General features: G+C 35.7%; 1 protein-coding gene across 5 annotated transcripts in view; it reads left to right on the top strand.

The window, feature by feature from the left end:
- The window catches only part of LOC149806871 (ubiquitin carboxyl-terminal hydrolase 24-like), a 311,591-nt gene that overhangs the window by 191,583 nt on the left and 94,610 nt on the right, over positions 1 to 25,398 (top strand). For all 5 annotated transcript variants that reach the window (XM_089959015.1, XM_089959005.1, XM_089958996.1 and 2 more), the window contains exons 38-43: positions 6,615 to 6,759; positions 7,191 to 7,354; positions 9,353 to 9,533; positions 19,054 to 19,136; positions 21,734 to 21,872; positions 24,080 to 24,199. In XM_089959015.1, coding sequence (XP_089815141.1) covers positions 6,615 to 6,759; positions 7,191 to 7,354; positions 9,353 to 9,533; positions 19,054 to 19,136; positions 21,734 to 21,872; positions 24,080 to 24,199 — 832 coding nt within the window. The remainder of the gene's footprint in view (positions 1 to 6,614; positions 6,760 to 7,190; positions 7,355 to 9,352; positions 9,534 to 19,053; positions 19,137 to 21,733; positions 21,873 to 24,079; positions 24,200 to 25,398) is intronic.

The raw sequence follows: 25,398 nt of genomic DNA, 5'->3' as shown, positions 1-25,398 counted from the left end.
TGTGAAGTCACAACCATTGATTAAATATCTCTGTTCCAATTATGTTCTTTCTGTTCCCCATGAAAATCAATTCATTGATCTTGAGAAACTACATGGGATTACCCATTATTAAATTTATATTTTTAAAAATGGGGCAAAATTCCTATTCACTTCCTGACAGTAACAATTTGTACTATCTAAAATAAAATAAATTGTAAAATAATTTTCTAAAAATAAAATTTTTGTGCAGCTGTTGCAATCTTTAAATTAAAGAAGAAAAGCAAAAATACTCTGAAACTATTTATCATTGCTGTTATTCCAGGTAAGGTAAGGGGCTGTCCATTTAGTATGTACCCAGTAATTTTTCAACCCCCTCCCCCCGTTGCATAGTGTACTTTTTTCTAACCCCCCCCCCAAGTGGGTATGTATGCTTTTGCATAGTACCCTCCTTCAAACACTGTCAGTGTGTTCACATTTTGAATAAAATCAAGTTTCTTTTCTAACACATATTTGCATGAACAAGTCTCTGTTTTCAAGCAACCGATGCAATTATTCTCTGTGTTTTATAATCATATTCCATAAATTTTGGAGTTACATCTCTTTGATCAAATATGTACAATAGTTCTTCTTTTTCATTTCTTCCTTTTTTTAAAACTATATTGCAAATATTGCCTGCAGAGAACAGTTTTAGTCATGCATTACGCATCATCCTGGAAAGCAGATAAGGACATAGAAGCTGGTCTTGTTACTCACAATTTATCATTCATATATTTACTATAAAAAGCTGAAATGGAGGAAAATTCTCTCTGTTCTTGTGCAGCTTACTTGGCCATGATCACACCTGTTTAATAAGGAATTGCATTGTGCTGGATGGATGACTGCCCTCTCATTGACCAACACTGCACCTATTTATAATTTATTTCCTTGTTTTTTATTTTTAAAATTGGTAAGGGGGGTACAAACAAATTGAAAGGTGTGCAGATACTATAAGTTCTTTGTTTTTGGCTATGGCAAATAGGTTTTATTGTAGCTATAATAAAGTTTATGTCATTAGGTGTGTATGTACTACTTGGTCTTATTTCCCCCTCCGCCATGCAAACATATGCAAACTTAAAACTACCTCCTCTTCCATGTGTACATACTAAATGGGCAGACCCTAACAAAACAAAGTTTATTCCAAAGCCAACATAAGAATCACAGTGAAACTAACACGTATCACCTCAAAATGTCCTCTAGTGCTTTCATTATGTACATTATTCACGTGAATAAAAATGGCATGTAAAGCAGCAATATGCTATGTTTATTTTGGAGATTATAAACATACCAAAACATTGGTGTACTGTCCAAAGGTTTAGAACCTGACATAGAGAAAATCTAAACATATGAGGCAACAATATTTAATTCAACCTGCTACAATTTTATTATTGTGCTTAAATTTTACGGAGAAAATGAGACAGCAGGATACTAAGTAGAAAGTTGTAACAAGAATTCACTTGTATGAAAGCCGCAACTGACCATGTTGTTACTAACTACTTGCATGTTTATGACCACCACCACAACAAGAACTGTTATTATAACTTGCCTATTAAGAAACTAAAGCATCAGTAAAGAAACCCCCAGCACATTTTCACATAGATCACCCAAAAGTTCCATTTTATTTATGTATGGATAGTGTCATTTCAATGTAGAAATAATTGTAAAATTGAGTGAATAATAATCTATTAATCACCAACTCATTGGCTTCAAGGTAAGTTTCTTAATTTTCTTCTTAAACTTTAACTTCCTTTCCATATATTGCCAGTTATTACAATAGTTCCAAACTTTATTTTAAACAGTTGCTGTAATTAAACATAAATAATGCAACTGAATCAATGAAACTAGTTAATTTAAAGTATCACATATTACACTTCAAACAAGTGTACAACAGTAATACCAATGTTATTATGCTGTGCACTGCTTCCATACCAACTTTAAAGCATCATCAATGATACACACATACAATGATAATGCCAGTGTTATTATGCTCTGCACTGCTTCCATACCAACTTTAAAGTATCGTCAACCATTCACACATACAATGGTAATGCCAATGTTATTATACTCTGCACTGCTTCCATGCCAGCTTTAAAGCATCGTCAACCATTCACACATACAATGGTAATGCCAATGTTATTATACTGTACACTGCTTCCATTCCAACTTTAAAGCATCATCAATGATACACACATACAATAATAATGCCAATGTTATTATGCTGTGCACTGCTTCCATACCAACTTTAAAGCATCATCAATGATACACACATACAATGGTAATGCCAATGTTATTATACTCTGCACTGCTTCCATACCAGCTTTAAAGCATTGTCAACCATTCACACATACAATGGTAATGCCAATGTTATTATGCTGTGCACTGCTTCCATACCATCTTTAAAGCATCATCAGTGATACACACATACAATGGTAATGCCAGTGTTATTATGCTGTACACTGCTTCCATGCCAACTTTACAGCATCATCAATGATACACACGTACAATGGTAATGCCAGTGTTATTATATTCTGCACTGCTTCCATGCCAGCTTTAAAGCATTGTCAACCATTCACACATACAATGGTAATGCCAATGTTATTATGCTGTGCACTGCTTGTATACCAACTTTAAAGCATCATCAATAATACACACATACCATACTATGGTAATGCCAATGTTATTTTGCTGTGCACTGCTTGCATACCAACTTTAAAGCATCAATCAATCAATCACACATACCATACTATGGTAATGCCAATGTTATTATGCTCTGCACTACCTCCATTCCAACTGTAAAGCATCATCAATTTTATTTTCCTTCAAATAACCATTAAATAATCAAATTTTATGAAGCTGTATTCCAAAACATCAGAATCCTCTGCTGAAACTGAATTTGGAATGATTGCATGTTGGAGTTAAAATCTCCAATAGAGGCTCCATTGCTTACACACAGGAATATTTTTCTGTTGGAAGAAAAGAAGAAAAAAACCTTTGAAATAAGAAGCAAGAAAAGAAAATTGGTCAACACCCCATCAACCAATTAACTCAAGGTAACTAACACTAAATCTGCCCCATCACCAATTCTGTGCATGTCAATAATCTTGTGTTAATTGGAAGAAGAGAAGTGTTGTTTTGGACCAACAGAAACGTTTTTATGGAAACCATGCTTGCAGTTGATGAATTAATGGAATTTCACTTATTTTTTACCGCTTTTTGATAAGCTTTTTGAACAAATAACAGAACTTACCTCTAAGTCAGTCACATTATTTCTCTATGATGTGCTTTCTCAACCAAAATAATGACATCTTCCAGGTATGAAAACATGTGCAAACCACCATTACTGTCACTATCTGGCTACAATCAGTTCTTTTAGCAGTGCACATTATATTAGATCAGAATGATGCAAACCACATCTCACAAGACCAAAATTAATGTGGCCACTGAATTTATACTTTCAACTTGTAATGAGATTTATTCAGACATCTGCTAGTTTTCCTTATAGTTAAGGAAATAATGACACAGATTTTCACTTTCTTTTTAATTAGTAAAAATGCATGTGCTATGCTTTCCACGACCTATTTATAGCTGACCAATGAGAACTTTTTATAGTATACACCCAATACAAGTGATTGAAATACAGATACTCTTGACTGACACCAGTACTTTTCACTGAAATAAATAAAATAAATATGAATTTGATGACTGGATTTGTGAAGTTGAAGTTTTTGATTACATTTAGCTTGCACTTTTAGGCAGACCTTCAAAACTAGTTATTTCAACCACCTATAGAGGTGATTTTATTGAATAAACAACCAGGGACAGAAACAATTTTGAAACCAAACTACCTTGGTATATATTTTTTTTTTAAACTGCCATCCCCCCGGGTCCCATGTATGTTTTTAATGGAACAGCCCTGAACAAGTGGCATGAATTAAAATATTTAACACTAGCATTAAAAATAACTGAAAATAATTTTGTGTGTTTGATTTTCCTGCTGAATTTTACATAGGGACATGCTGTCTACTTCATACTGTGGCAGAGAGAAATGCTACATTCAATCTGAACCTATAGTACAGTGGTCCCCCTCATATACAGCCACCCCTTCTGCACCGGGAAAGTGGTTTTATAAGACAGGTGGCCTTTCCAGAGGGGGACTACATTTGTGAGATGTGTATGTATATGGAAGGGGCCCCAAGTGGCCGAGTGGTCTAAAGCGCTCTCCGTTACGGATCACTGCCATCTCACCTCTGTCGGCGTGGGTTCGAGTCTCGGATTCAGCCAATGTGGGCATGTGAGAAAGCTTGCCAGTAGCTTCTCGTGGGTCGGTGGTTCTTCCCAGGGTTTTCCCTGGTTCTTCCTCCACCATTAATACTGGCGCTATGCATAGCCTATCGTGTGCTGAAAAATGGCGTTAAAACCCAACAACAGCAACAGTATGTATATGGATATAGAGTAGGAAAGCTAAATATAACTTGAAGCAGCTACTGTCTTTGTTTAAAAGTAGCATTAATTATTAAAATGTTCTTGTCTTTTATATGCTGTTTTGTATTTAAAATAATTCTCTTTTCCATTTACTCCATTTTCCCACTGCTACAGAAAGTTCTCCTTATTTTTTGTGCTGTTGTTTATTTGAGTGTTCCCAACATACATTTTTCTGCATTTGAACTCTCCCCATTGCCATCAAGCCAAATAACTTTTATATTTCTTCTAAAATAATATTTCTTTGTTTACATGATGATATGTTAAAATTTTGCAATGATTTATTCATTTGTGGCTACTCGTACAACACTGCAATTTAATTTTGCAGACAAAACATTTGTAAACGAAATGCCTTATTATACAGAAAGTGATACATGAACTGTCACATGATTTTTCAGTCTGTATCTGGTACCCCTTTTTTTAAAATAATAATTGTTTTTGTGTGTGTGTGTGTGTGTTTGTGTGTGTGTATTAATCCACAAAATCTATTTTTAGCATATCTGACCATGTTATGATCTTGACAATTACATCAGTTATAATTGTCAATTTAAAAATAAAATCTGCTGTGTACAGCCCAAAGCTCTATCAAAACTCTGCTGATCCCATTTCTATCTGCCCATGTTATGATCTTGACAACAGGCCCGTCCCTAGGATGTGCGGGGCCCAAGGCAGCAAAAGCAAAGAGCTTGGTCCCAAGCAAAAAAAATTGCATTGTGGAGTTGATTTCCTGAAAGTGTAGGGCCCAAGGCGGTTGCCTATTTCGCCTTGCCCTAAAGCATGCTTGACAATTAAAAATGTCCAGTCATAATCATCAATAAAGAAAAAAGATCGCTGTGTGAAAACCAAAGCTTTATCAAAACACTGCTGACCCCATATCATGCAAACATCAGCATTCATGATATAATAATAATGATATAATAATAACCTTAGTGGTACATGTACTTGAGCCAACACTTCTTTCAGTAATGAAAACGTGACGTCCGCAAACATACATCAGGAAAGATAATCAGATTATTTACCTCACTGTAATTAAATATTGGTTCTGGACAAATTAATAATAAGATGTTGCCACTTGTGAGGAGAAATTTTACATTTGTGCACTAATATGGTGGCTGCTGGTTGCGTTAGTGGGGTGGCCTTTCTTGAGGGATACTTTTGAACATAAACTCTGTGGTGCCAAGGGATTCTGGCCATAAATGGTGGGTGGCCGCTGGTCAAGGGGGCTGTTCATTAGCGTGACCACTGTAGTTAGCTTCTTTGCTTAAGTGGCTTGAGCTGTAATGGCAAACAGTTCAGAGTTTTTGTTTTGTCTGATAGTTTTATTAGTTCCTTTCTCAGTTTCTCATCATATTGTAAAGATGGGGTAAATGCAGTGGAACCACTCGCTTTTGACCTCTGTAGTACTTAGTTTCGTTCGAGAGCTTGCATATGAAAGGTTAGTGGCAATTTGTCCACAATCTGTAACACAGGCTATCACAATGACCTGGTATTAATTGTTACAGTTATTGGTCAAATTTCATTGAACAGATAGGCTGTAAATCTCATCTTCCAACCATCTGAAAATAAGACACAACCACCCTATTGCAACCACTTTTTCAGAGTTTTGAATTTTGATGTATTACATGTAATTTAATCTTTCAAACCCCCAATTCAAAACAGCAACCCACAGTTTTCAGTCCCAGCAGGGATCGAGCACTTCCCAGCTATTAGCATTGAGCCATAACGCAAACAGCGTGCATGAGATAAGAAACTTATGCATGGCAGCCTATTGACATGTAGTTAATCCATCATTATGTAGTTAATCCACCATTATGTGGTGTCATTCTTCATCAAAGGCAAGCCAATTAGAGAAAGGGAAGTAGTCTGGTGAGTCAGGATATGAGTGCTTTATAATCAAAACAAATGAATAACCATTATAAAATGTTCATAAGAATTCTTTATGGTGACCACCTCAAGCCATCAACATCTTTAGACATGGCCTTTGAAATGAGCCCACCCCCAAATTAAAACTACTTTCCTCATTCCTCTGGCTTGTCTTAATTTGAAGGTTTTATTGTAATTCTTCATTAAATTCATACTGATAAAATCGTGAGATAAAAAATGGTCACTTAATATTACAGGTGTAATTCTGCTGAGTCCCGGGTGGCAGCATATGAGCTTTTGACAGAGTTGGCATATGGTAGTGTGACCAATCTATCCGATATCTGCAAACAGCTTTTACAGATGCATCACCTTCCAAATCCTGACAGTGCTAATGAGTGGGAGGTGAGTGTTTACATATGCTTATTGATGCAGGCCAGGCCTTATAGTTCCAAATTCATTGAGCTGGTAACTTGAATTAACTCATAGTATGCAAGTTTTGGTATTCTTCTACTTTATCCAGAATACTGTGAAATTTAGAATTTTTGGCTCCTAACTTTTACACAGGTATTTGAGTTTTAAGTTTGGAGCTCAGGTTCAAGTTATGTGCCCAGAAAGTTTGAAAATTCCATATACAGTTTGGAAGGGGATTGGAGGCAGACAGCAAAAAGATCACATTTATTTTTGATGTCGTGTTCAGTTTGTGAAATATTAAAATGATTAATAGGAGCAGCTGGTAAAAATGTATTTTTTGGGGGGTTCAAAACAGCTGTGTATGGACTGCAAACCTTAGTTCATATGAGAAGTAAATACCCTTTTGGGCTTCTTGTTTCCAGTACCTGCCTCCAGTGGATGGGCGTGCCTCATGTGGCTATGTGGGCTTGAAGAATGGAGGGGCCACCTGTTACATGAATTCTGTAATCCAACAGCTATATATGATGCCCAACATCCCAGAGTCAATCCTGTGTATAGATGAAGAGGAAAACAATGATGAAGAACAGTAAGATATATTCATGCCACCTCAAAATTGGTATTTCAGCAGTTAGACTTATATATATATATATATATATATATATATATATATATATATATATATATATATATATATATATAACAAACTTTTATGGCACACTGTGGTATAACAACTATGAAAATTATGTTTCACCTTCAAATGCATTACCCAATCACATTAATATTAGGAAATTACTCTCTGCTGCTGCTGAATCAAGCCCTCACTGGAAGACAAAGGAATGTCTCTCAATCTGTATATAATATATACAATGGGAAGAAACTCTTACATATTAATTCCCCTTGTTCAGGCTAGGTGTTCACCCATAGCCCAACTCAGCTGAGAAAATAAAGTGCCAAAACCATCTCTTTCTTGAGGTGTATTGTCCAGACATGTTAAGATCTGGTCAATCTTTCTTTGAAAGAGATCTTTCATGAAAATCAGAGCACGCAAGGTCATAGCTATTGCTGAATGTTGGGTGTTGTTAATCCACCATCTTATAATTTACCTTCAGTCAGTGGCACACCAGAGTGAGGGCATTTATGCATTGGGCTCAGTTTTATCAACACAACAGGTCAAGCCATCTTCCAGTCTTCGGTAGTTCTCCATACTGACAGTAAAGTTCACTTTGACACGTTAACTTGGGTCATTTGGTGTCCCACTGGGATAGTAGATTCACCAACACAGTAATAGCAGGTAATGTAAAAATGCTGTTAAAATGTAGTTTTCAGGGAATAAAACTAATTCTAATTGCATAACACTTACCTCCTATCATTGCCAAATTCCCTCCTCCCTTCCTGCTCTGTTATCCTATTACTCTCGGTCTAAGTTGAAGAAGGCTGATATTATAATTGTCAGAAGTTGACTAAGTTATTAGACTGCGATCAAGTTATTTTTAATTCTGACCTCCAATTAATAAGTGGTGGAGGGAATAATCACCTTAAACTGAGGACTATTGCTGGGAAAAGATACATTGATACAATAATAGCAGGTAAGCATTACATAATCAAAATTCATTTTACCACCCACCCACCCACCCAAAAAACTATATTTTTGACTTGTAGTCCCGAATGACTCAGCCTTGGACTTGGTTGGAATGTTAAATAGAACATGCTAAATGTGTTCTTGGAATAGATATCTTAGCAGCACGGTGGTTTCCATAGCAGTCTTTTGGAAAACCTATTTTGACTTCTGTAGAATAACTAAGCCAGTTTCAATTAACTTTGCTAGGAATGTTCATTAGGATATACTCTTTCAAAGCTGTTTCCTGGTTGGATCCCATAGCAGTTGTATGGCTTCCATAGCACCCACATGGAAAACAGGGATGAGGGGCTTAAATTACCACCCATCTACACCAGTCTCCTCATATCACGTGACCATTATAATTCACATGAGCAACATTTGTCGCAGATGAAGGCAGTGTGATATTGCAGAAAATTTTGAATTCTTAAGATGTTTATGCTCTGAGTATGGGAAATTACTAATGATTATGTAAAAAAAAAAAACTCACTTTAACTTCTTCAGCAGAACAGCCATGCCAGTTTAGGTCAAACTTGGTATGAATATTTCTTACGATATGCTCTGTTAAAGTTGGTTGGGGTGGTTCTGCAGGCAGTGATGTAGCTTCCATTGTAACTAGTTGGAAAACCTACAAATGATAAGTTTCAAGTATGGCTAGCTCTTACTAAAGTATAAAAAAACTTTACAAAACAGCATCATCATATCAAACAAGCTGAGATGGATAGAGTCCTAGCATTAGCACCTTCACATCCATTCACAAGATGCCAGTACTATATCTTTGTGCAGCTGAAGTGACTCAAAGTAGAAACACAGTTATACATGTCAAATAACTCCAAATTCTACCAAATAAATGGAAATTATATCTACATATACATATTTCAACTTAAGGCACATGCCTTATTACTGCATTTGCCTTTTAGACCATTGTATACTGGGTACGTGATATGGACCTTTTTGTTGTTTCTTTAGCGTGTTTTACCAGCTGCAGACAATATTTGGTCACTTAATGGACAGCCACTTGCAGTACTATGAGCCTGAGAAATTCTGGAGGGTTTTCCAGCTGTGGGGGCAGATAGTCAACATCAGGGAGCAACAGGATGCATTTGACTTCTTCCAGGCACTTGTTGATCAGATGGATGAACATATGAAGGTCTTTATCTTATAATATGTATAATATGTTTTGTTTTCAGTCTTAAGACTTATGTATCACTTTCCTGTCAGCATTTTGATTGTTTTCATTATCAGTGTTAAGGCCACATGCATCAGTGTTGAATAAAAGTCAGAATGCTGCACCATTCCTCCAAAACAGGCACATACAATCTTCCATGACATTAAATGGAGAAGTACTAATCAGTGCTAGCAAAAGTAGGTAACTAATACCTAATATATATGATTTGGTAATTTTGTAAAGATTTTACATTTCAACTACATTTCTTGACACTGTTGCATATACAGTAGTAGTGTGAAAGTAGAGCTTTTGCCCAACTGGCCTCTTTGGGTACACTCTCACCAGTCCTTGCCACTACCCCTATGACATATTCAGCCCTTGTGTGACTGTTGCATGTTACCTTTGTCCCGCGGGGGTGTTTGCACCCCCACCCACATGAAGTGAGTGATCCAGTCATGGGGGATAGAGTCTTGTCCAGATGTCAGTGTCCCAAGAGCTTCAGTGAGTCCAGAACATCAGCCTTTCACACTACTGTGTTGCTATTTTAGAAAAGAAAATCATGCATAGGAATGTACCACTTCAGGCAAGCCTACGGTAGCGATAAAGGTGCACTATGGGCTAAAGTGCTTTTAATCATTAGATATTTGTCTGCATGAAGATTATTTGGTTTTCTGTGTCTGTAAATCCATGTTGTTTCTTATATGTGCTTGTAACTGTCAGTGATTTTCCATTTCTGCCAGAACTGTTTACAACTCATCTGCACTGATTATTTTATCTCAGTTGTAACAAAGTACAATTTACTGATCATATTGAGGCTGATTTGTGTGGCCACAAGCAATTTGGAGTGTACACTTATTTTGGAAAGCCATCACATGGAAATTAATTTATCAGGACCGCCAGAGACACCAGTTACTATCAATATAGCTTCGAGGATCATACAGGTTGGTGCACCTAAAATGGTTGATGTGGTTGTGATTCCAGTCACACCAAGACCACAGTTGCTGCTGCAGCAAGCCCACAAATAGCATCTATGACCAAACACACTTGTTTTGATTCCACAATCAGATCAGCACGGTTCTCTTGGTAATTTCATTTTGCTGCTGTTGTTCTGGTTGGATTATTTCTTCAGGATGGTTAAGACTGAGGGTATGTCATAGTTATTCTATTAATAATACAATCACATGTTTTAATTGCATGACAGGCAGACCTTGCCTGGGTCTCATCATCACATGCACTTCTAATCTTTTATTCTTTTTTACTGACACAATTTTCATGCAGTTATAAATAAAAAAAAATCTGCTTCAGGAATACTTAAACACAAAATACAGCGATTGTATGTTCGAGTGGTTTGGCACCCCTTTCATTAAAAAAGACACTGTTTATGCCAGAACCTTTTACATCTAATGATTGTCTTTGTCCAGTAACTGTGACCCGAACAAGTGTATCCTTGTTGATAAGCAGTCTTTCTTTTCCCAGTTGAGACAATGTTGGATTAAATTATTTGTTGGTAACTGGAGTGGATACATTGGTGAATGCCACTTTGCCATTGCCAAAACAATCCCAGAGTGCTTTTGCAGCTGCTGCTGCAGTTAACACTTCAATATTTTCATGTGCATACACAATGATTCTATGCTAGCCTCAAGTTGGTTGTGGTACATCAGGGTGATTCCAAATGGCAATTTCTGCTTGACCTTTAACAGAATTATATGACAGTTCATATGTGGGTTTGGTAACATCACATTGATGCAGATATTCCTCGAAAAGTGGAGCAGAATTTTTATTGATGTTAACATCTGCTGCCAATTGGTCCAACAGCCCATTGGTAAATTCCACAATTAATTCCATTACTTATATACAGTGACAGAAATATAATCTTATACACTATATATATATATATATATATATATATATATATATATATATATATATATATATATATATTACATATCTTGCTTCATGTCCACTTCTCCCTGTTGTGTCCAAAAGGAGAAGTCCTGAGGGTATTCAATGACTCATGCCTGGTAATTAAAGAGCTCATCCATTTTTTTGTGACTGCCAAACTCCTTTTTCAGTACCATCCCAGATGCAGTTCCAACTGCCACTAGAACCACAACTTTGTAGCTCCTGGGCTGCTACTACCAACAATGCTGTAATTTCTGCATGGAATGGAAATTTTTCACCAGTGTGTTGCATTTGTGGCACCACTGACTTGGATAATTTTAGCATTACTTATGTGTTATTATGTTTGGCTGCATTAAGCTGAGCGAGCTGTGTTTGGGTCAACCATGCAGGGATATTTCCAGTTAATTTTGCTGGAGAAAGTTTTCGTGTGACCCCACCTTTTTTATTGCATTTAGTTTTCACAAGTAGATTTTCAATAAGGCCGTCTTTTGCTTCATGATGAGACGTTATTAATAAAATACATAGCAGGTTTAATTATGAATTTAAATTAAATTTCCACAGATGCATTACTCACTCTCATTTGGCCATCAGCAACCTCCAATAACAGTGTCTTGTCAGAAAGTATCACAGCATAGCATTTATAATTAGCACAAGCAGGTTTCTACAAGTGCAAGAAAATAAATGTCAATGACCGACTGTCTCAACAGCTCCAAGTGTTCCAGTGAAAAGTAATAAGTGGAGTACAATGTGCTAAAGTCTTGCTGGAAATCTGCAGACCAGGTATCATGCTTTGATGTCGGTCTTTGTAGAACCACATATCGTGATATCCACATGCACTGTGAGGAGTGGCAACTGCATAATATTATGTATATTTCATTTAATTGTTTGTTTGTTAGGTTAAATAAAAAATGTATTTTATTACATGCTATTGTAATGTAACAATGTATGCAGGACTTGACCTTGTCCAAAATTGAGTTCATTTCTGCTTGACTTGATTGACTTTTATTCATTGTAAATGACTAATACATAGCTAAAGTATTCTCATTTTGTATGGGCTTAATATCAGGATCATTAGTAATAGAAGAGGTAAATATGTTTATTTGGGTCAGAGTTTTGGAGTTTCTTAAGTGAATTGTACATAAACCAGGTTATTGCTTTGTAAACATCAGGATCATTCTAGAAGGTTATTTTGCGTTAGGTAATGGTTTTTCTTTAGAAAATGCTAATTGGGACCTATGGTCAAGTAGAGAACTATATAGTCTTGTAATTGTGAGGACTTGGTCATTGATGCTTTAACATCTAGCGCATTCAAGTTGGATTATGTTGTGACCAGTTGGGCTGAATTTTATTTTCTTCAAATTATTGAATTAAAGTGATTATTTTCTCTGGAAATACAAAAGTGCTCTGATAAAATTCTTGGATAGAGACATTCACTGGAATTTATACTGAATTCAAACATGGAATTGTATTACTGTGATTCAACAAAAGACTGTTGACACATCAACACTCAATAAGCTATAACAGAAACATCATCACTTCAGTTTTGGATTTCTTCGACACTTGTACTGAGTTGTATTCAGGACTGTAAATTATTAGATCTTGCATCTGTAATTCTTGGATTATTTTGGGATTTAATTTGCAATTCCATAAGGTTTTTTTCTCATTTTCACTTTGTATTCTAGGGAAATACATTTTTTGTTAAATTTTACAAAGCTTGTTGTCTTTCACTCTTTTCTGTTACTTATTTTAAGAGCATAGACCCAACAGAAAATTGGGTGCTTGTCTGGGATACAAATTTTGCTAAAATATTTCAGGTGTTATTTCACATTTTATCTTTAGTGAAATCAACAAGCTTTTTACAACGTCATCTAAAGTGGAAATCTTTATTTCAAATCCTACCCAGGAACAGTTAGGCTTTGAAGAAAGATGAATTGCTTTAGATTGTCAGAAAATATGATCTTTCTGAGGCAAAAGCTTCTTTAATGAAGCAAGAAATAAAAAATAATTTGGTCCAGTATTTGGTGGAAAAGAGTGTTTTGGATAAAAGTGCTTTGGATTTGATTAGTAAGTCTGTATCAGACTCTAACGTAGAAGTAAAGGAATTAAAATTAAAATACAGGATGGAATTTGAGTTAAGAAAGCTTGAGCTTATGAATGAGAAAGAAGAAAAACAAATGCAATTAGATAAAGAGGTGAAGCAAATGCAATTAAAGAGGAAAGAGAGAGGAAAATGCAATTGGAGAAAGAGGAAAACCAAATGCAAATGCAATGAGATAAAGAGGAAAGAGAGGAAAATGCATTTGGAGAAAGAAGAGAGAGAGAGACAAATGCAGTTGCAGAAAGAAGAAAAACAAATGCAAATGCAGAAAGAGAAAGAGAATTTCAATTTAGATTAAAAGAATTAGAGTTGGCAAGTGAAAAGCACATCCCGACTTTACATACAAATTCAAGTTTTGATGTTACTAAGAATATTAGGTTAGTGCCCACTTTTAGAGAAAAAGAAGTAGATCAAATATTGTCTTTATTTTGAAAAACAAATGCTGAAAATTCGAAATGTCCAAGAAAGCTTTGGCAAATCCCGAGATATCTATGCTTCTCTGTCAGTACAGTAAAGTGCTGAATATGAGTACAGAGAAGGAAAAACATGGTTGTGGCTTGTACTTGCAATTCTGTTTTTAATTGGTTGCAGTCTCTAGCTGGGAATCGCTCTAGCTTCAATCCACTAACACGGGCACTCCCATGTCAAACACTGAATCAAATTCCTCTTTGAACTGCACCATTGCAACTATACATAATTGATTTTCTTTAATTCCATGCAAATCAATGTTCAATAATTTTGTCATGGGTCATATAGGTCTGAACAACTACATAACAAAACCTGGCACTCTGGACCCAATGAAGGATTGGTGTCTCTGTTTTGCCTTCACATCGTACTACTACATAACAAAACCTGCATGCAATTTGTTTAGTGACATGCACTGATTGATCAGGATCAGGTATATTTGTGTCTTTGTTAGCATCTTTGAAAGCAGAGCTTTCTGCTGAACCATTCAAACATTCAGAATCTGCATAGATGATATACAGGACTTTCATCTTTTGTTGTACTGCAGTAAATTTTACTGATTTTACAAGGCTCAGGCATAATTGTGCATTGTGATTTTTCACTGAAACCACCACAGTAAAAGTCATGACTGGTGAGCAGTTGCTGAGTCATAAATACATGCATGCAGTGTCTGCATAAATATTTTTTACACTTGTATTTGCTGTGCTGGTTAAGCACACAGCAAGATTCTTTATCCATATGTAGTTCAGTATTGATTCTGATTTTCTTTATTTCACTCAGTAACAACAAATCAATTTGAGATTTGGACCATTCTGTCCATAGGGGATAATGCCAGTGGATAAAAGCCATTGTCATAACTGAACATATTAACAGCGATACCTGGGTTAAGTGTTTCAGATTTGTCCAGTGTGCCTTTGGTAACCTGCACAGGAAATTATTTATCATCAAAGTTGAGTTCACCCAAGTGTTGCTGATATTTTTGAGGCACGTCTTGGTGATCACTAGATAGATATAGCACTGAGAAAATTGCCCATTCATAATGATGATTATCAACGTTTTTTACATTTATAACTGACCTAAGTGGTACCCAATCTGGTGTTGGTATGTAACTGGATCCATGAAACGGCTGATACAGTGAGAGATGAACCTCGACTTGCTAACGTCTGTCAAGAGTCCATCCCAATCCTGCATTGGTATATTTCTCATGTTTTTGGCATTTTTCAGTGCCTCTGCCAATTTCATCAATGATAGTGCTGAGGTCCTTGTACTTCAGGATTATGTGGGCACCACTGTGAATACACGATGCAGTAGTTTTAAATCAGTCCTTGTCAGTACTATGTGGCATAACTGTGGGCACTAACGAACAATGTCTGCTTTGACCCCTGTGAGACCAAAGTTTTGTAACATCGTTATGATTCCATGAATCATATTTATCAATAGCTGCTGAGCATCTTTGCTTTTGTATGTGGGCGAAATAATTTCCACACGATTTTCCAACTTGCCACTATGCTTTTCAAATTTGAATTCTGGTACTTATGATTGTTGGGATTTTGCAGGAACATACTCAGCTGCTTCAGTAGCAAAAGCAAAGGCAAGATGATGATGGTATTGTTCATATTCATCTGCTGCTGCAAGGATGTCAGCTTTTCTCACACCTCTGGGTGTTTGGATAGTTTGCTTATGAGCAAATTGTTTTAGTTATTTTACTGTTGTTTTTTTGTTGGTGATTGTTGCTGTTATTGTTGCTGCTGCAGTGGCAGTGGTAACTGGTGGTGGTGATAGCTATTGATTCAGTTACAAATATGGTTCTGCTTTTCTCATACGACTTAGTATGTATATTCCATGCTGCCATGCAAGCTGTTTTAGCTGTGGCACAGTAGGCATGCTTATACTAAGGGAAGGGTAAAGTGGCTTTTCTAAATTGGAAATTTTGTCAGTGGCTTTTTTTAACATGTTATTTTGTCAGGATCAGAAACTGCAATCACTTTATTCCTAGTGATTATTTCATCTGTTTCTGTTTTATTGTGTTTTGTTTGTATATCTGTTTGTGCATGGGCAGCCACAGGTGTTTGTAGTTTTGATTTGTTTCTGTGCCCTTTATAGTACTCATGAACAGATCCACAAGGCTGATAAAGTTGATTACATGATTTAACTCCGATGCCAGATTTAAGGCAGGGTCAGATCCCTAGACCATCACATAATATTTATGTGTGTATCTTAAACTACTGATAATGACATGTACTGCCACAGAGTTCATATTTAAAAAGAAGCATACAGCTTTGCACTTGTTGCATCCCAATGCCATGGAGCTTCCTATACATATGCACAAGTGTATCTATTTGAAACAACCTTGCTCAGAGTGCAGATGTGTCTGTCACCCCCTTACTGTCTCCTCTGCTGCAATGTTGTTAAGGCAGGGCAGATAGAAAACATCATAATATCACAATATATGGTAAATCAAAGTTTTTAGACTAGTATTCTCAAATAAAGTACCTCATTGTTTGTTATCAGAAGTCAGATAAAATTGTACCCATCTTGATTCCAGACCAGACAAGCTCAAATGACCCATCACTGAGTATTATACCAACTCAGGATGTATAAAAGTCTATGTACTGGTATACATTAACATAAAATTTTCTGGAATGCATTTAAATATCTTGGAGATATTTTGCTTCATTGCTTTTAGCAACAGCTCCTGCAAATTGTTCTTGGTGCTCACACTGCTGCAACTCAGTAACGTTGTATATTACTTCATACAAAAATTTCTTTTCTCGGGTGGGTGGCTTGACTACTATTCCTTTATAGTATTTTGGCATAAATCTTGGTCTTTGGTATTTCCACTCCCTGTATTTTTAGCATTCTTATACTTATGGCCCAAAAGCATTTGTTTAATTAGCCAGCTCTTGAACATCTTTGTCACTAACCTCATCAAAATGTTCACTTGATTCAGAGTGAGTTCCGTTTCTTTTAGGGTATACTCTATCATGCACAATATTCTGAAGATTCTTTTTAGTTTCATTTGCCTCAAAAAATCTGCCCCAATTTATGTACTTCCAATTCAAAGGTAACTCATCAATGTCTTCAAGATTTATTTTGGAGACTGTGTTCTACATCTTTTGTGCTTCTTTGATAAACCCATATGATGCATTGAGATGATACAGGGATCGCATTTTGTCATATTTTTTATATTCTAATCATTTGGCAGTTTTATGCCACAGTTTGAAACTACCATAAATTCCTTCAGTATAGTTTGTAAATAAATAGCTTTGCTACTTTTTAACATTGGTATATAAGCTACTGATAGCATTTTTTAATACAATATTCACAACTTAACTAATATATGTCTCTCTTTGTCAGTACAAAATCAAGACATGCTATAGAAACTGTGTAGTATTACAGTAAAGAAAAATCAATACAAGCCTCTCTGTAGGCACGATTGATTGAAACACAGTATATTCATTCATTGCCCTGGCTCATAGTCTCAGTACAGACAGAGAAAACCAAATAATCTTCACACAGACAACTGCTTATTGATCAAAAACACATTAGCTGTGTGTATATATTGATACTACCATATGCTTACCTGAAGTAGTACATTCCTCTGCGGGTTTTTACTGTATACAGTCACAACAGAGTAGTGTGAAAGGCTGCTGTTTTATCCCCACTGGAGCTCTCGGGACACTGACATCTGGACAAGAATTGAGACCCCATAACTGGATCACTAATGTCACGTGGGTGGGCGTGCAAACACTCCCACAGGCAAGCTTAATGTGCAGCAGTCACATAGAGGCTTAATGTGTCATGGGGGTAGAGGCAAGGATGGGTGAAAGTGGACCCAAGAGGTCAGTAGGTCAAAAGCCCCTTTTCACACTAGTCAGCAGATCAAATGGCTATATTCATGTTGGGGACTATCATTCACACCCTTCAAAGAAGGTCACAGTCACCTACTTTTAATTTTCTAATGACTACTCAGGGCTTATAGATCATACATTGACAGGCTAGATGGGATATAGCATTGTGTGGAATTGTATGCCCCACCATGAAATTTGTAGGGGCATAATAATGTTGCCCTTGTCTGTCTAACAGTCTGTTTGTATGTCAATCTGTTTGTCCCATCCTGGTCAAGTTTTGCATTAAGGTCATTTCAGGCATTGTGGTGGGGCATCCATGTTCCATGAACACATTTTTATTTTTTCCATGCTTCACAACATAACTTTTGTTCACCCATCTGGTTAAATTTTGGATTTTAGACAAGTTTTCAGAAACTTTGGTTATGTGTCCATGAATACATTTCTAGGCTGCATTTTTTTATGCCTGTCAATGTTAACTCTGTCCACCCATCTGGTTAAACTTTAAATTTAGGTCAGTTTTAAAACACTATGGTTGGGCATGCATGCTGCATGAACACGTTTCTACTTTTAGTACCGTTTATTTCACAAGAGAATTATAAGTGATATTTTAAAGGCAAATATATAAGGAGTCATTTCACACTGTAAGAACATCCGATTCATTTGCTTTTTGAATGGTAACTTGTGAAAATTCAGAACTGTTCATTTTATTTTTACAGCTACAACACACATGTGCAAGTAATATTTAAAGTAGTTTTTGAAAGAAGAGCAGGTATATGGGTTCATTCATGCAACCTGACAGTGCAATATGAGGTATAAGTAATGCTTTCCCACCCTGAATTCCATATTAAAAGCAGAGTTGTTTACTGTTACAATTTTTCCTGTGATTTCTATGAAAATGTTCACCTTAATTAACGCTGATGTGCTATCTCATGGTTAATGATGTTGCCAGTAGATCAGTAAAACCCAGCAGTCACTAATCCGTTGTGGCAGTGAAAATTACCTCCAGTCATAATCAGATTTCCATCATTTAGTACTCAGACAAATAAATGGTAGAGATTTAGAGACTGTCAGATGACTTATCCTATTACTGGCCAGTGATCCACCAAGATTACTCATAAGCAATAATTGATTGATAGTTGTAAATACATTTTACACTGTCTATTTATCCATTTCATTTGTATTACAGAACAAAGGGAAAGAAGAAATTTTTAAGAAAATGTTTCAGGGTATTTTTTCTGATCAGAAGATCTGCAAGGAATGCCCACACAGGTAAGACACATGCTACATGTATTAATGTCTTTTACAGTTCTCAATTTGTATATTCTGTACAAAAACCGATAGCATTGACTGAATGTATTACTATAATATAATGCAGTTAATTGATAAATATGTCTGAGGTAGAGTTAATTGATGAAGTATAGAAAAGAATTGTGAGATGATGTTGTTTAAGCCCACTGGTGGGTATTTTTTCCCGTAATTCACTGCCAGTTGGGAAAGCCATGGACCATGGGCAAAACATTGGTATCATATGACTGATGGCATTGGTGGTGGCTGCATGAGAATCAGCGTTAAGATTATGCATTCAGAATTGTTTCACTGATACTGTAGTATATACATTTATGAACTGATGCATCAGAGATGCTGCCAGGGCATGCAGATGTTACATTCAGTTAAAAGCAGACCTGCATTATCATACTAATTACATCTTTTATATCAAATTTTATATTTTATATCAGGGAGTACAGATTATCTTCATGGTCAAGGTCACTGATGAATATTTTTACCCTTTTTCTGTGCTTTTCCACCAATGCCCTTTGAGATAGGGCGGTGAAACTTGCTTGCTATCTGTGCCTGCTTAGTAACTTTGCAGCTGTTGTCTTAAACGTCACAGCTACATCAAATTATTAGAATTTTTGAGACCTTACCATGTTAGGTGGTGGAAAAATGACTGTTACATCAGTGATTTCGATAAAATTTGGGTATTTCTCTTTGTTTCTCTGGCACTACACAGTCTGAAAATATAGTTTCTGACTCTTTGCTTCGGGACCAATAAGACGCTGTTGACCAGGTATGCATAATTAAAGGATTGGTCCAACGGTCAAGTCTGATGTGTGGATATTTACTGTCGTTCTTTTAACATAAGCAAAACACAGGAAACATTAAGAAAATTAGTGCAAGCTAAAAATTCATACACTTACAAACTTTAATGCTTTTTCAGTCATATTTTTAAAAATTTATTTCATTTATTTGCCATAAATAAAAGAAAATTTGACATTTTTGTTTACCATGATTCAGTATATCTTGTTCAAATACATTTCCCATTTATAATACCATAGGAGTAGGAGAATAATCTCAAAAATCCCAAGTTAATAAATTACCAAAATTGCCCCAACAATCCATAGATCATGCAGGTTGTCTCATAATAATTTGTAAGATCCATGCATATTTATGATGTGATCATGCATGTGAATGGCTGGATTTACTACCACATTGGGATCCAAACCTCGGATCCAGTATTTTTTATCAAATATGGGCTTATATCATCACGATCTAGGGCAGTTTCAAAAGAAAGCTCATTTAGCATGTGTTAATAACGTAATTGTGCTTCTGGTTGGCTAGAGCTTGTTACTTAAAGCCATATTTTTGTTCTGTTGGGTTTATCTTCAAGATCATATTAATTATGCCTTTATCTCAATAAATAGTTTTTGTCAGTATATAGTAATATAGTTCAGCATGATATAAAGTTTGGGAGATAATTTACATAGGCTATATTCTTACAGTAATACGTAAGTCTTGTTAGGGAAATGGTTTACTTGGAATTAAATAAGCCAGATTTGCAATATCTTTCCCACTTTGAATTAAATAAGCCAGATTTGCAATATCAGTCCCACTTTGAATTAAATAAGCCAGATTTGCAATATCAGTCCCACTTTGAATTAAGTAAGCCAGATTTGCAATATCAGTCCCACTTTGAATTAAATAAGCCAGATTTGTATTATCAGTGCCACTTTGAATTAAATAAGCCAGATTTTCAAAATCAGTCCTACTTTGAATTAAATAAGCCATATTTGCAGTATCAGTCCCACTTTGAATTAAATAAGCCAGATTTTCAAAATCAGTCCTACTTTGAATTAAATAAGCCATATTTGCAATATCAGTCCCACTTTGAATTAAATAAGCCAGATTTACAGTATCAGTCCCACTTTGAATTAAATAAGCCAAATTTTCAAAATCAGTCCCACTTTGAATTAAATAAGCCAGATTTTCAAAATCAGTCCTACTTGGAATTAAATAAGCCAGATTTACAATATCAGTCCCACTTTGAATTAAATAAGCCAGATTTGCAGTATCAGTCCCACTTTGAATTAAATAAGCCAGATTTTCAAAATCAGTCCTACTTTGAATTAAATAAGCCAGATTTGCAATGTCAGTCCCACTTTGAATTAAGTAAGCCAGATTTTCAAAATCAGTCCTACTTTGAATTAAATAAGCCAGATTTGCAATATCAGTCCCACTTGGAATTAAATAGCCAGATTTGCAACATCAGTCCAACTTGCTAGTTAATGTTGATAAGATGATGTTGCATCTGATTGGGTAGAGCTTGTTACCACTCTTGAAGCTGACATGATATAAAGTGTGGGAGATAGTTTATATAGCATGTGTTCTTACAACACTACATAAGCCTGCTTAGTGAAGCCACATGAGCAGAAGCAAGACCCACTTGGACCTCTTGCTTACATTTGATGACAAAAGTTTAAGAAACTTGTTTGACATGAAGCAAGCAGTCTTCAGTTCACTATATTGTATGGACACATTCCTTGTTTTTGCATGCAGTGAAATTGATTATCTGTTTTGTTCTGTTCAAGGTATGAAAGAGAGGAAGCATTCCTTGCCTTGAACTTGACAGTGAAGAATGCCACATTGCAAGATTCTCTGGATCAGTTTGTAAAGGGAGAGTTACTTGAGGGAGATAATGCATATTACTGTGAGAAATGTGAGGAAAAGGTACTGACATTTTTAATGCAGTCTCATTACAACACAAAATCATGGTCTTCAGCCATTTTTTTTTTTAAGACATTGTATCCAATACAAATGACAATTTAGCAAAGGAATTTTTTTTAATGAAATTACTTGTAATTCCCTTACCAACAAAGATGGAAAGGGATATAACAGTTTGCCCATTTGTTTGTGTTTGTTCATTTGTTCATTATACCCTTAAGATTTGAGACTTATTTTCACTTGCACTTTGGTATGTGGATGCATCCAAGAGTAAATCAGTCATACCAGAATGAGGTCACTGTGACTAAATATGCAATATTTGAGTGACTTTAATAGTTTCAGCTGTTCATTTGCTACTCCATTAGTATTTTGGACTGTATTAAAAATTGGTATATTGATACATCTTGACAAAAGTAATGCAACCATAGCAACACTAGCTCACTGTGACCCAAGTTCACACTGAATGACTTTTGTATATTCATCATTCGTTCCACCCTCAGTATCTTGGAGCCTATTCACCTACACTATGAATACATGGATGCATCTCAAAGACAGGAATTCAACCATAGCAATACTAGGTTACTGTAACCAAATTTTTGTTTAACCCTGTTTCACCTACACTCTTGAAATATTTTACATTCATACATCTGAACAAAAGTAACTTAACCATACATAAACTAGGTCACTGTGACCCAAATTCAAGTTTGAAGAACTTTTATATTTCAGTGCTCAATTTGTTACACCCTCATTATCTTGAATGATTTCAAATACACCCATGAAGACAAAGAGTAACACAACTAGGTCAATGTGAACCAATTACTTCCTCGAGTTTCCAATATTTTTTCAGTCTTCTGTTAATTGTCAGTATCTTGGACCTTATTTCACTTGCATGAATATTAATGTAAATGACTCTCAGGGAGATTAACTCACATATACACAAACTAGGTCACTGGCCTAGTTTTCATGAGTGAGTGACTTTTGTCTTTTCAGATGTTCATTTATTATACCCACCATATCTTAAACTACTGTGCCTATAAACTTTTGTATGTGGATACATTACAGAAAGAGCATTAGTAATTCAACCATTCCATAGCTGGGTCAGTGTGACTCAGTGTTGATTTTGGATTGACTTTGTATTTGCTGTTACACATTTAATATCTTGGAACCCATTTCACCTACACTCACAATCACACCATATCAAAATTAGGTGACTGTGACCATTCACACTTTAGTGACTTTTGTGCTGTGATCTATTTGTTCTTAAATGCGTAATATCTTGGACCCTATGCCACAAACATTTATGAAATTTAAGTAGAGTTACTCGACAATTCCCAAAATTCAGTACCTGTGATTTAAGTTCCTTACTAAAGTGACTTTATTATTTGTTAGCTATCAGTATGTTACACTGTCAATATCTTGGACTTAATGTCATCCACTCTCATAAAATATGTGGATACCCTATAAGGAAAGTACTTAAAACATATCAACGGAAGTTCACTGTGGCCTGACTGCCTTTTGTATTTTCAGCTTTTGGTTCATTACATCTTTAGTATCATGGGCCACTCATGAAAATTGATTTTGTGGATCCAGGTCAGAGAAAGTAACACAACTATACCAAAACTATATGGTGTCCCAATTTTTATGCTTGAGTAACATTTGTATATTTTTCCATAACTGTATTTATATTGTCACTTATTTTAAGTTGGTGAGGGGAGTTGTGTATACAAGTAAATACCTTGTTTTAAGTTAAAACTTTATTTTATGTCAGTTACAGAAGATCTTAAAATTTATGGGCCATGCTCTTGATGACTTAGATTTGGGTGGATGTGGTCTTAAAAGTGGATGAAATCCACTTAGATGTGGGTGGATGTGGTCTTAAAAGTGGACAAAATCCACTTAGATGTGGGTGGATGTGGTCTTAAAAGCGGACGAAATCCCTGACCTTGGATGAACAATAACATACCCCCTGCACATGTCAGAAATAATGATGAAACCCAGGACTGCAGAGGTGCAGTGAATATGATAGCTGTACTTTTCAGATTTCAATTATTTTAATTGGTTGAGCTAAAAGTGGTCAAATACATATCAGTTTATAATAGTTTTGGTACATGAGTATGCAATAGTAATGAATTTTGATTAATAAGTGTGTGGTTTCACACAGTTATTATAATAGTAGAAATTAGTGTTTGCTGTCACTTTGTTTTTTCCTTCAGAGGAACACCATCAAAAGAATGTGCATCAAAACCATACCACCACACTTGTGCATTCAGTTGAAGAGGTTTGGGTATGACTGGGAAGCTAATAGAGCCCTTAAGTTTGATGATTATTTCAAGGTAAGTTATTTTGCAGGATGTGTTTTAAGCAGAATTCACTGTCCCACCTGTAAATGGTGAGATACATGTAGCATTTGCAATGGTGCCAAAATCAGTATTGTTTAGGTGGTGTCTTAGGGTTTTTGAAAGTTATGTATTGTTTTCATGCATCTATTTTAGATCATTACTATATATCTCAAGTTTGTGCCTCAATATGTGGGAACAGGCATGTGCAACCTATTGTTAGGTGTTTAGCAGAAGATACTTCGCTTAAAATTGCAAAAGCCATGAAAATTGGGATGTTTAGTATTGCAACAGACAGGAGTAGTGATTATGACAAAACATCGTAGCCAGTCTGTGTAAGAGACCTCGACAACGAAAAGGGCAAGGTCAGAGTGCTCTTCTTTCATTACCATAATTAACAGTAGATTCCACTGGAGAAAACATTTGTCTATTTGCCTGATAATGCTTTGAATAAATATAAGTTGGCAGAACTGTATGGGGTTTTCAGCTGATACTGCATCAGTGATGACTGGAATTCATAAAGGAGTTGCATTCTGTATTTTCAAAAATGTCAGCATCATGGTTCATATCAGGTCGTCTCTGTCATACGATGCACCATGCTACATGAAAGGCTGCTGATAAATTAGAAGAACTCCTGAAGTATCAAGTTGGCATTCTACCTGACAATGTATTTAACGTGGACAGATTTGATTTTTTTCATCTTATTTCCCAGCTAAAAGACCCAATAACTGGAAGTTATACATTTCCTCTTTGTCAGATTATGAAAGGAATATTGGTTCTTTACCATTCTAATGCTGACTGTGAGAGATTATTCAGTATTGTTTACAAAAGTAAAACTGAATTCAGATCCAGGCTCTGTAACTCGGCACTTAGTGCTCCACTGATGCGCAGAACATTCATAGAGACTATGAGACAGCTGGTACAAACTGTTTGAAATGCAGTATGAGAGTCTGTTGCTTTTTAAAGCTCAAAGTGTTATATACGAAAACTTGAAGCAGTAAATAAATAGTTTTGTACATATGCTCATTGAATTTTAATCATGTTATATGTGGATTACTGTTTTTCTGCTTGGATTACTCTTTTTATCCACTTGGATTACACTTTCTCCTCGCCAGGGGTTGGCATGTATGATATTATTACCAATGTAATTATGAATGGGCGAGTACCTGGGTACCCTTTGACAGTTTTAATGCTAT

The sequence above is a fragment of the Sinohyriopsis cumingii genome, chromosome 1 (genome assembly GCF_028554795.1).
Source record: "Sinohyriopsis cumingii isolate HCF-2022 chromosome 1, ASM2855479v2, whole genome shotgun sequence".
NCBI classification, from domain to species: domain Eukaryota; kingdom Metazoa; phylum Mollusca; class Bivalvia; order Unionida; family Unionidae; genus Sinohyriopsis; species Sinohyriopsis cumingii.
The sequence above is the reverse complement of the archived record's forward strand: the minus strand, read 5'-3'. Positions and strand labels throughout refer to the sequence as shown.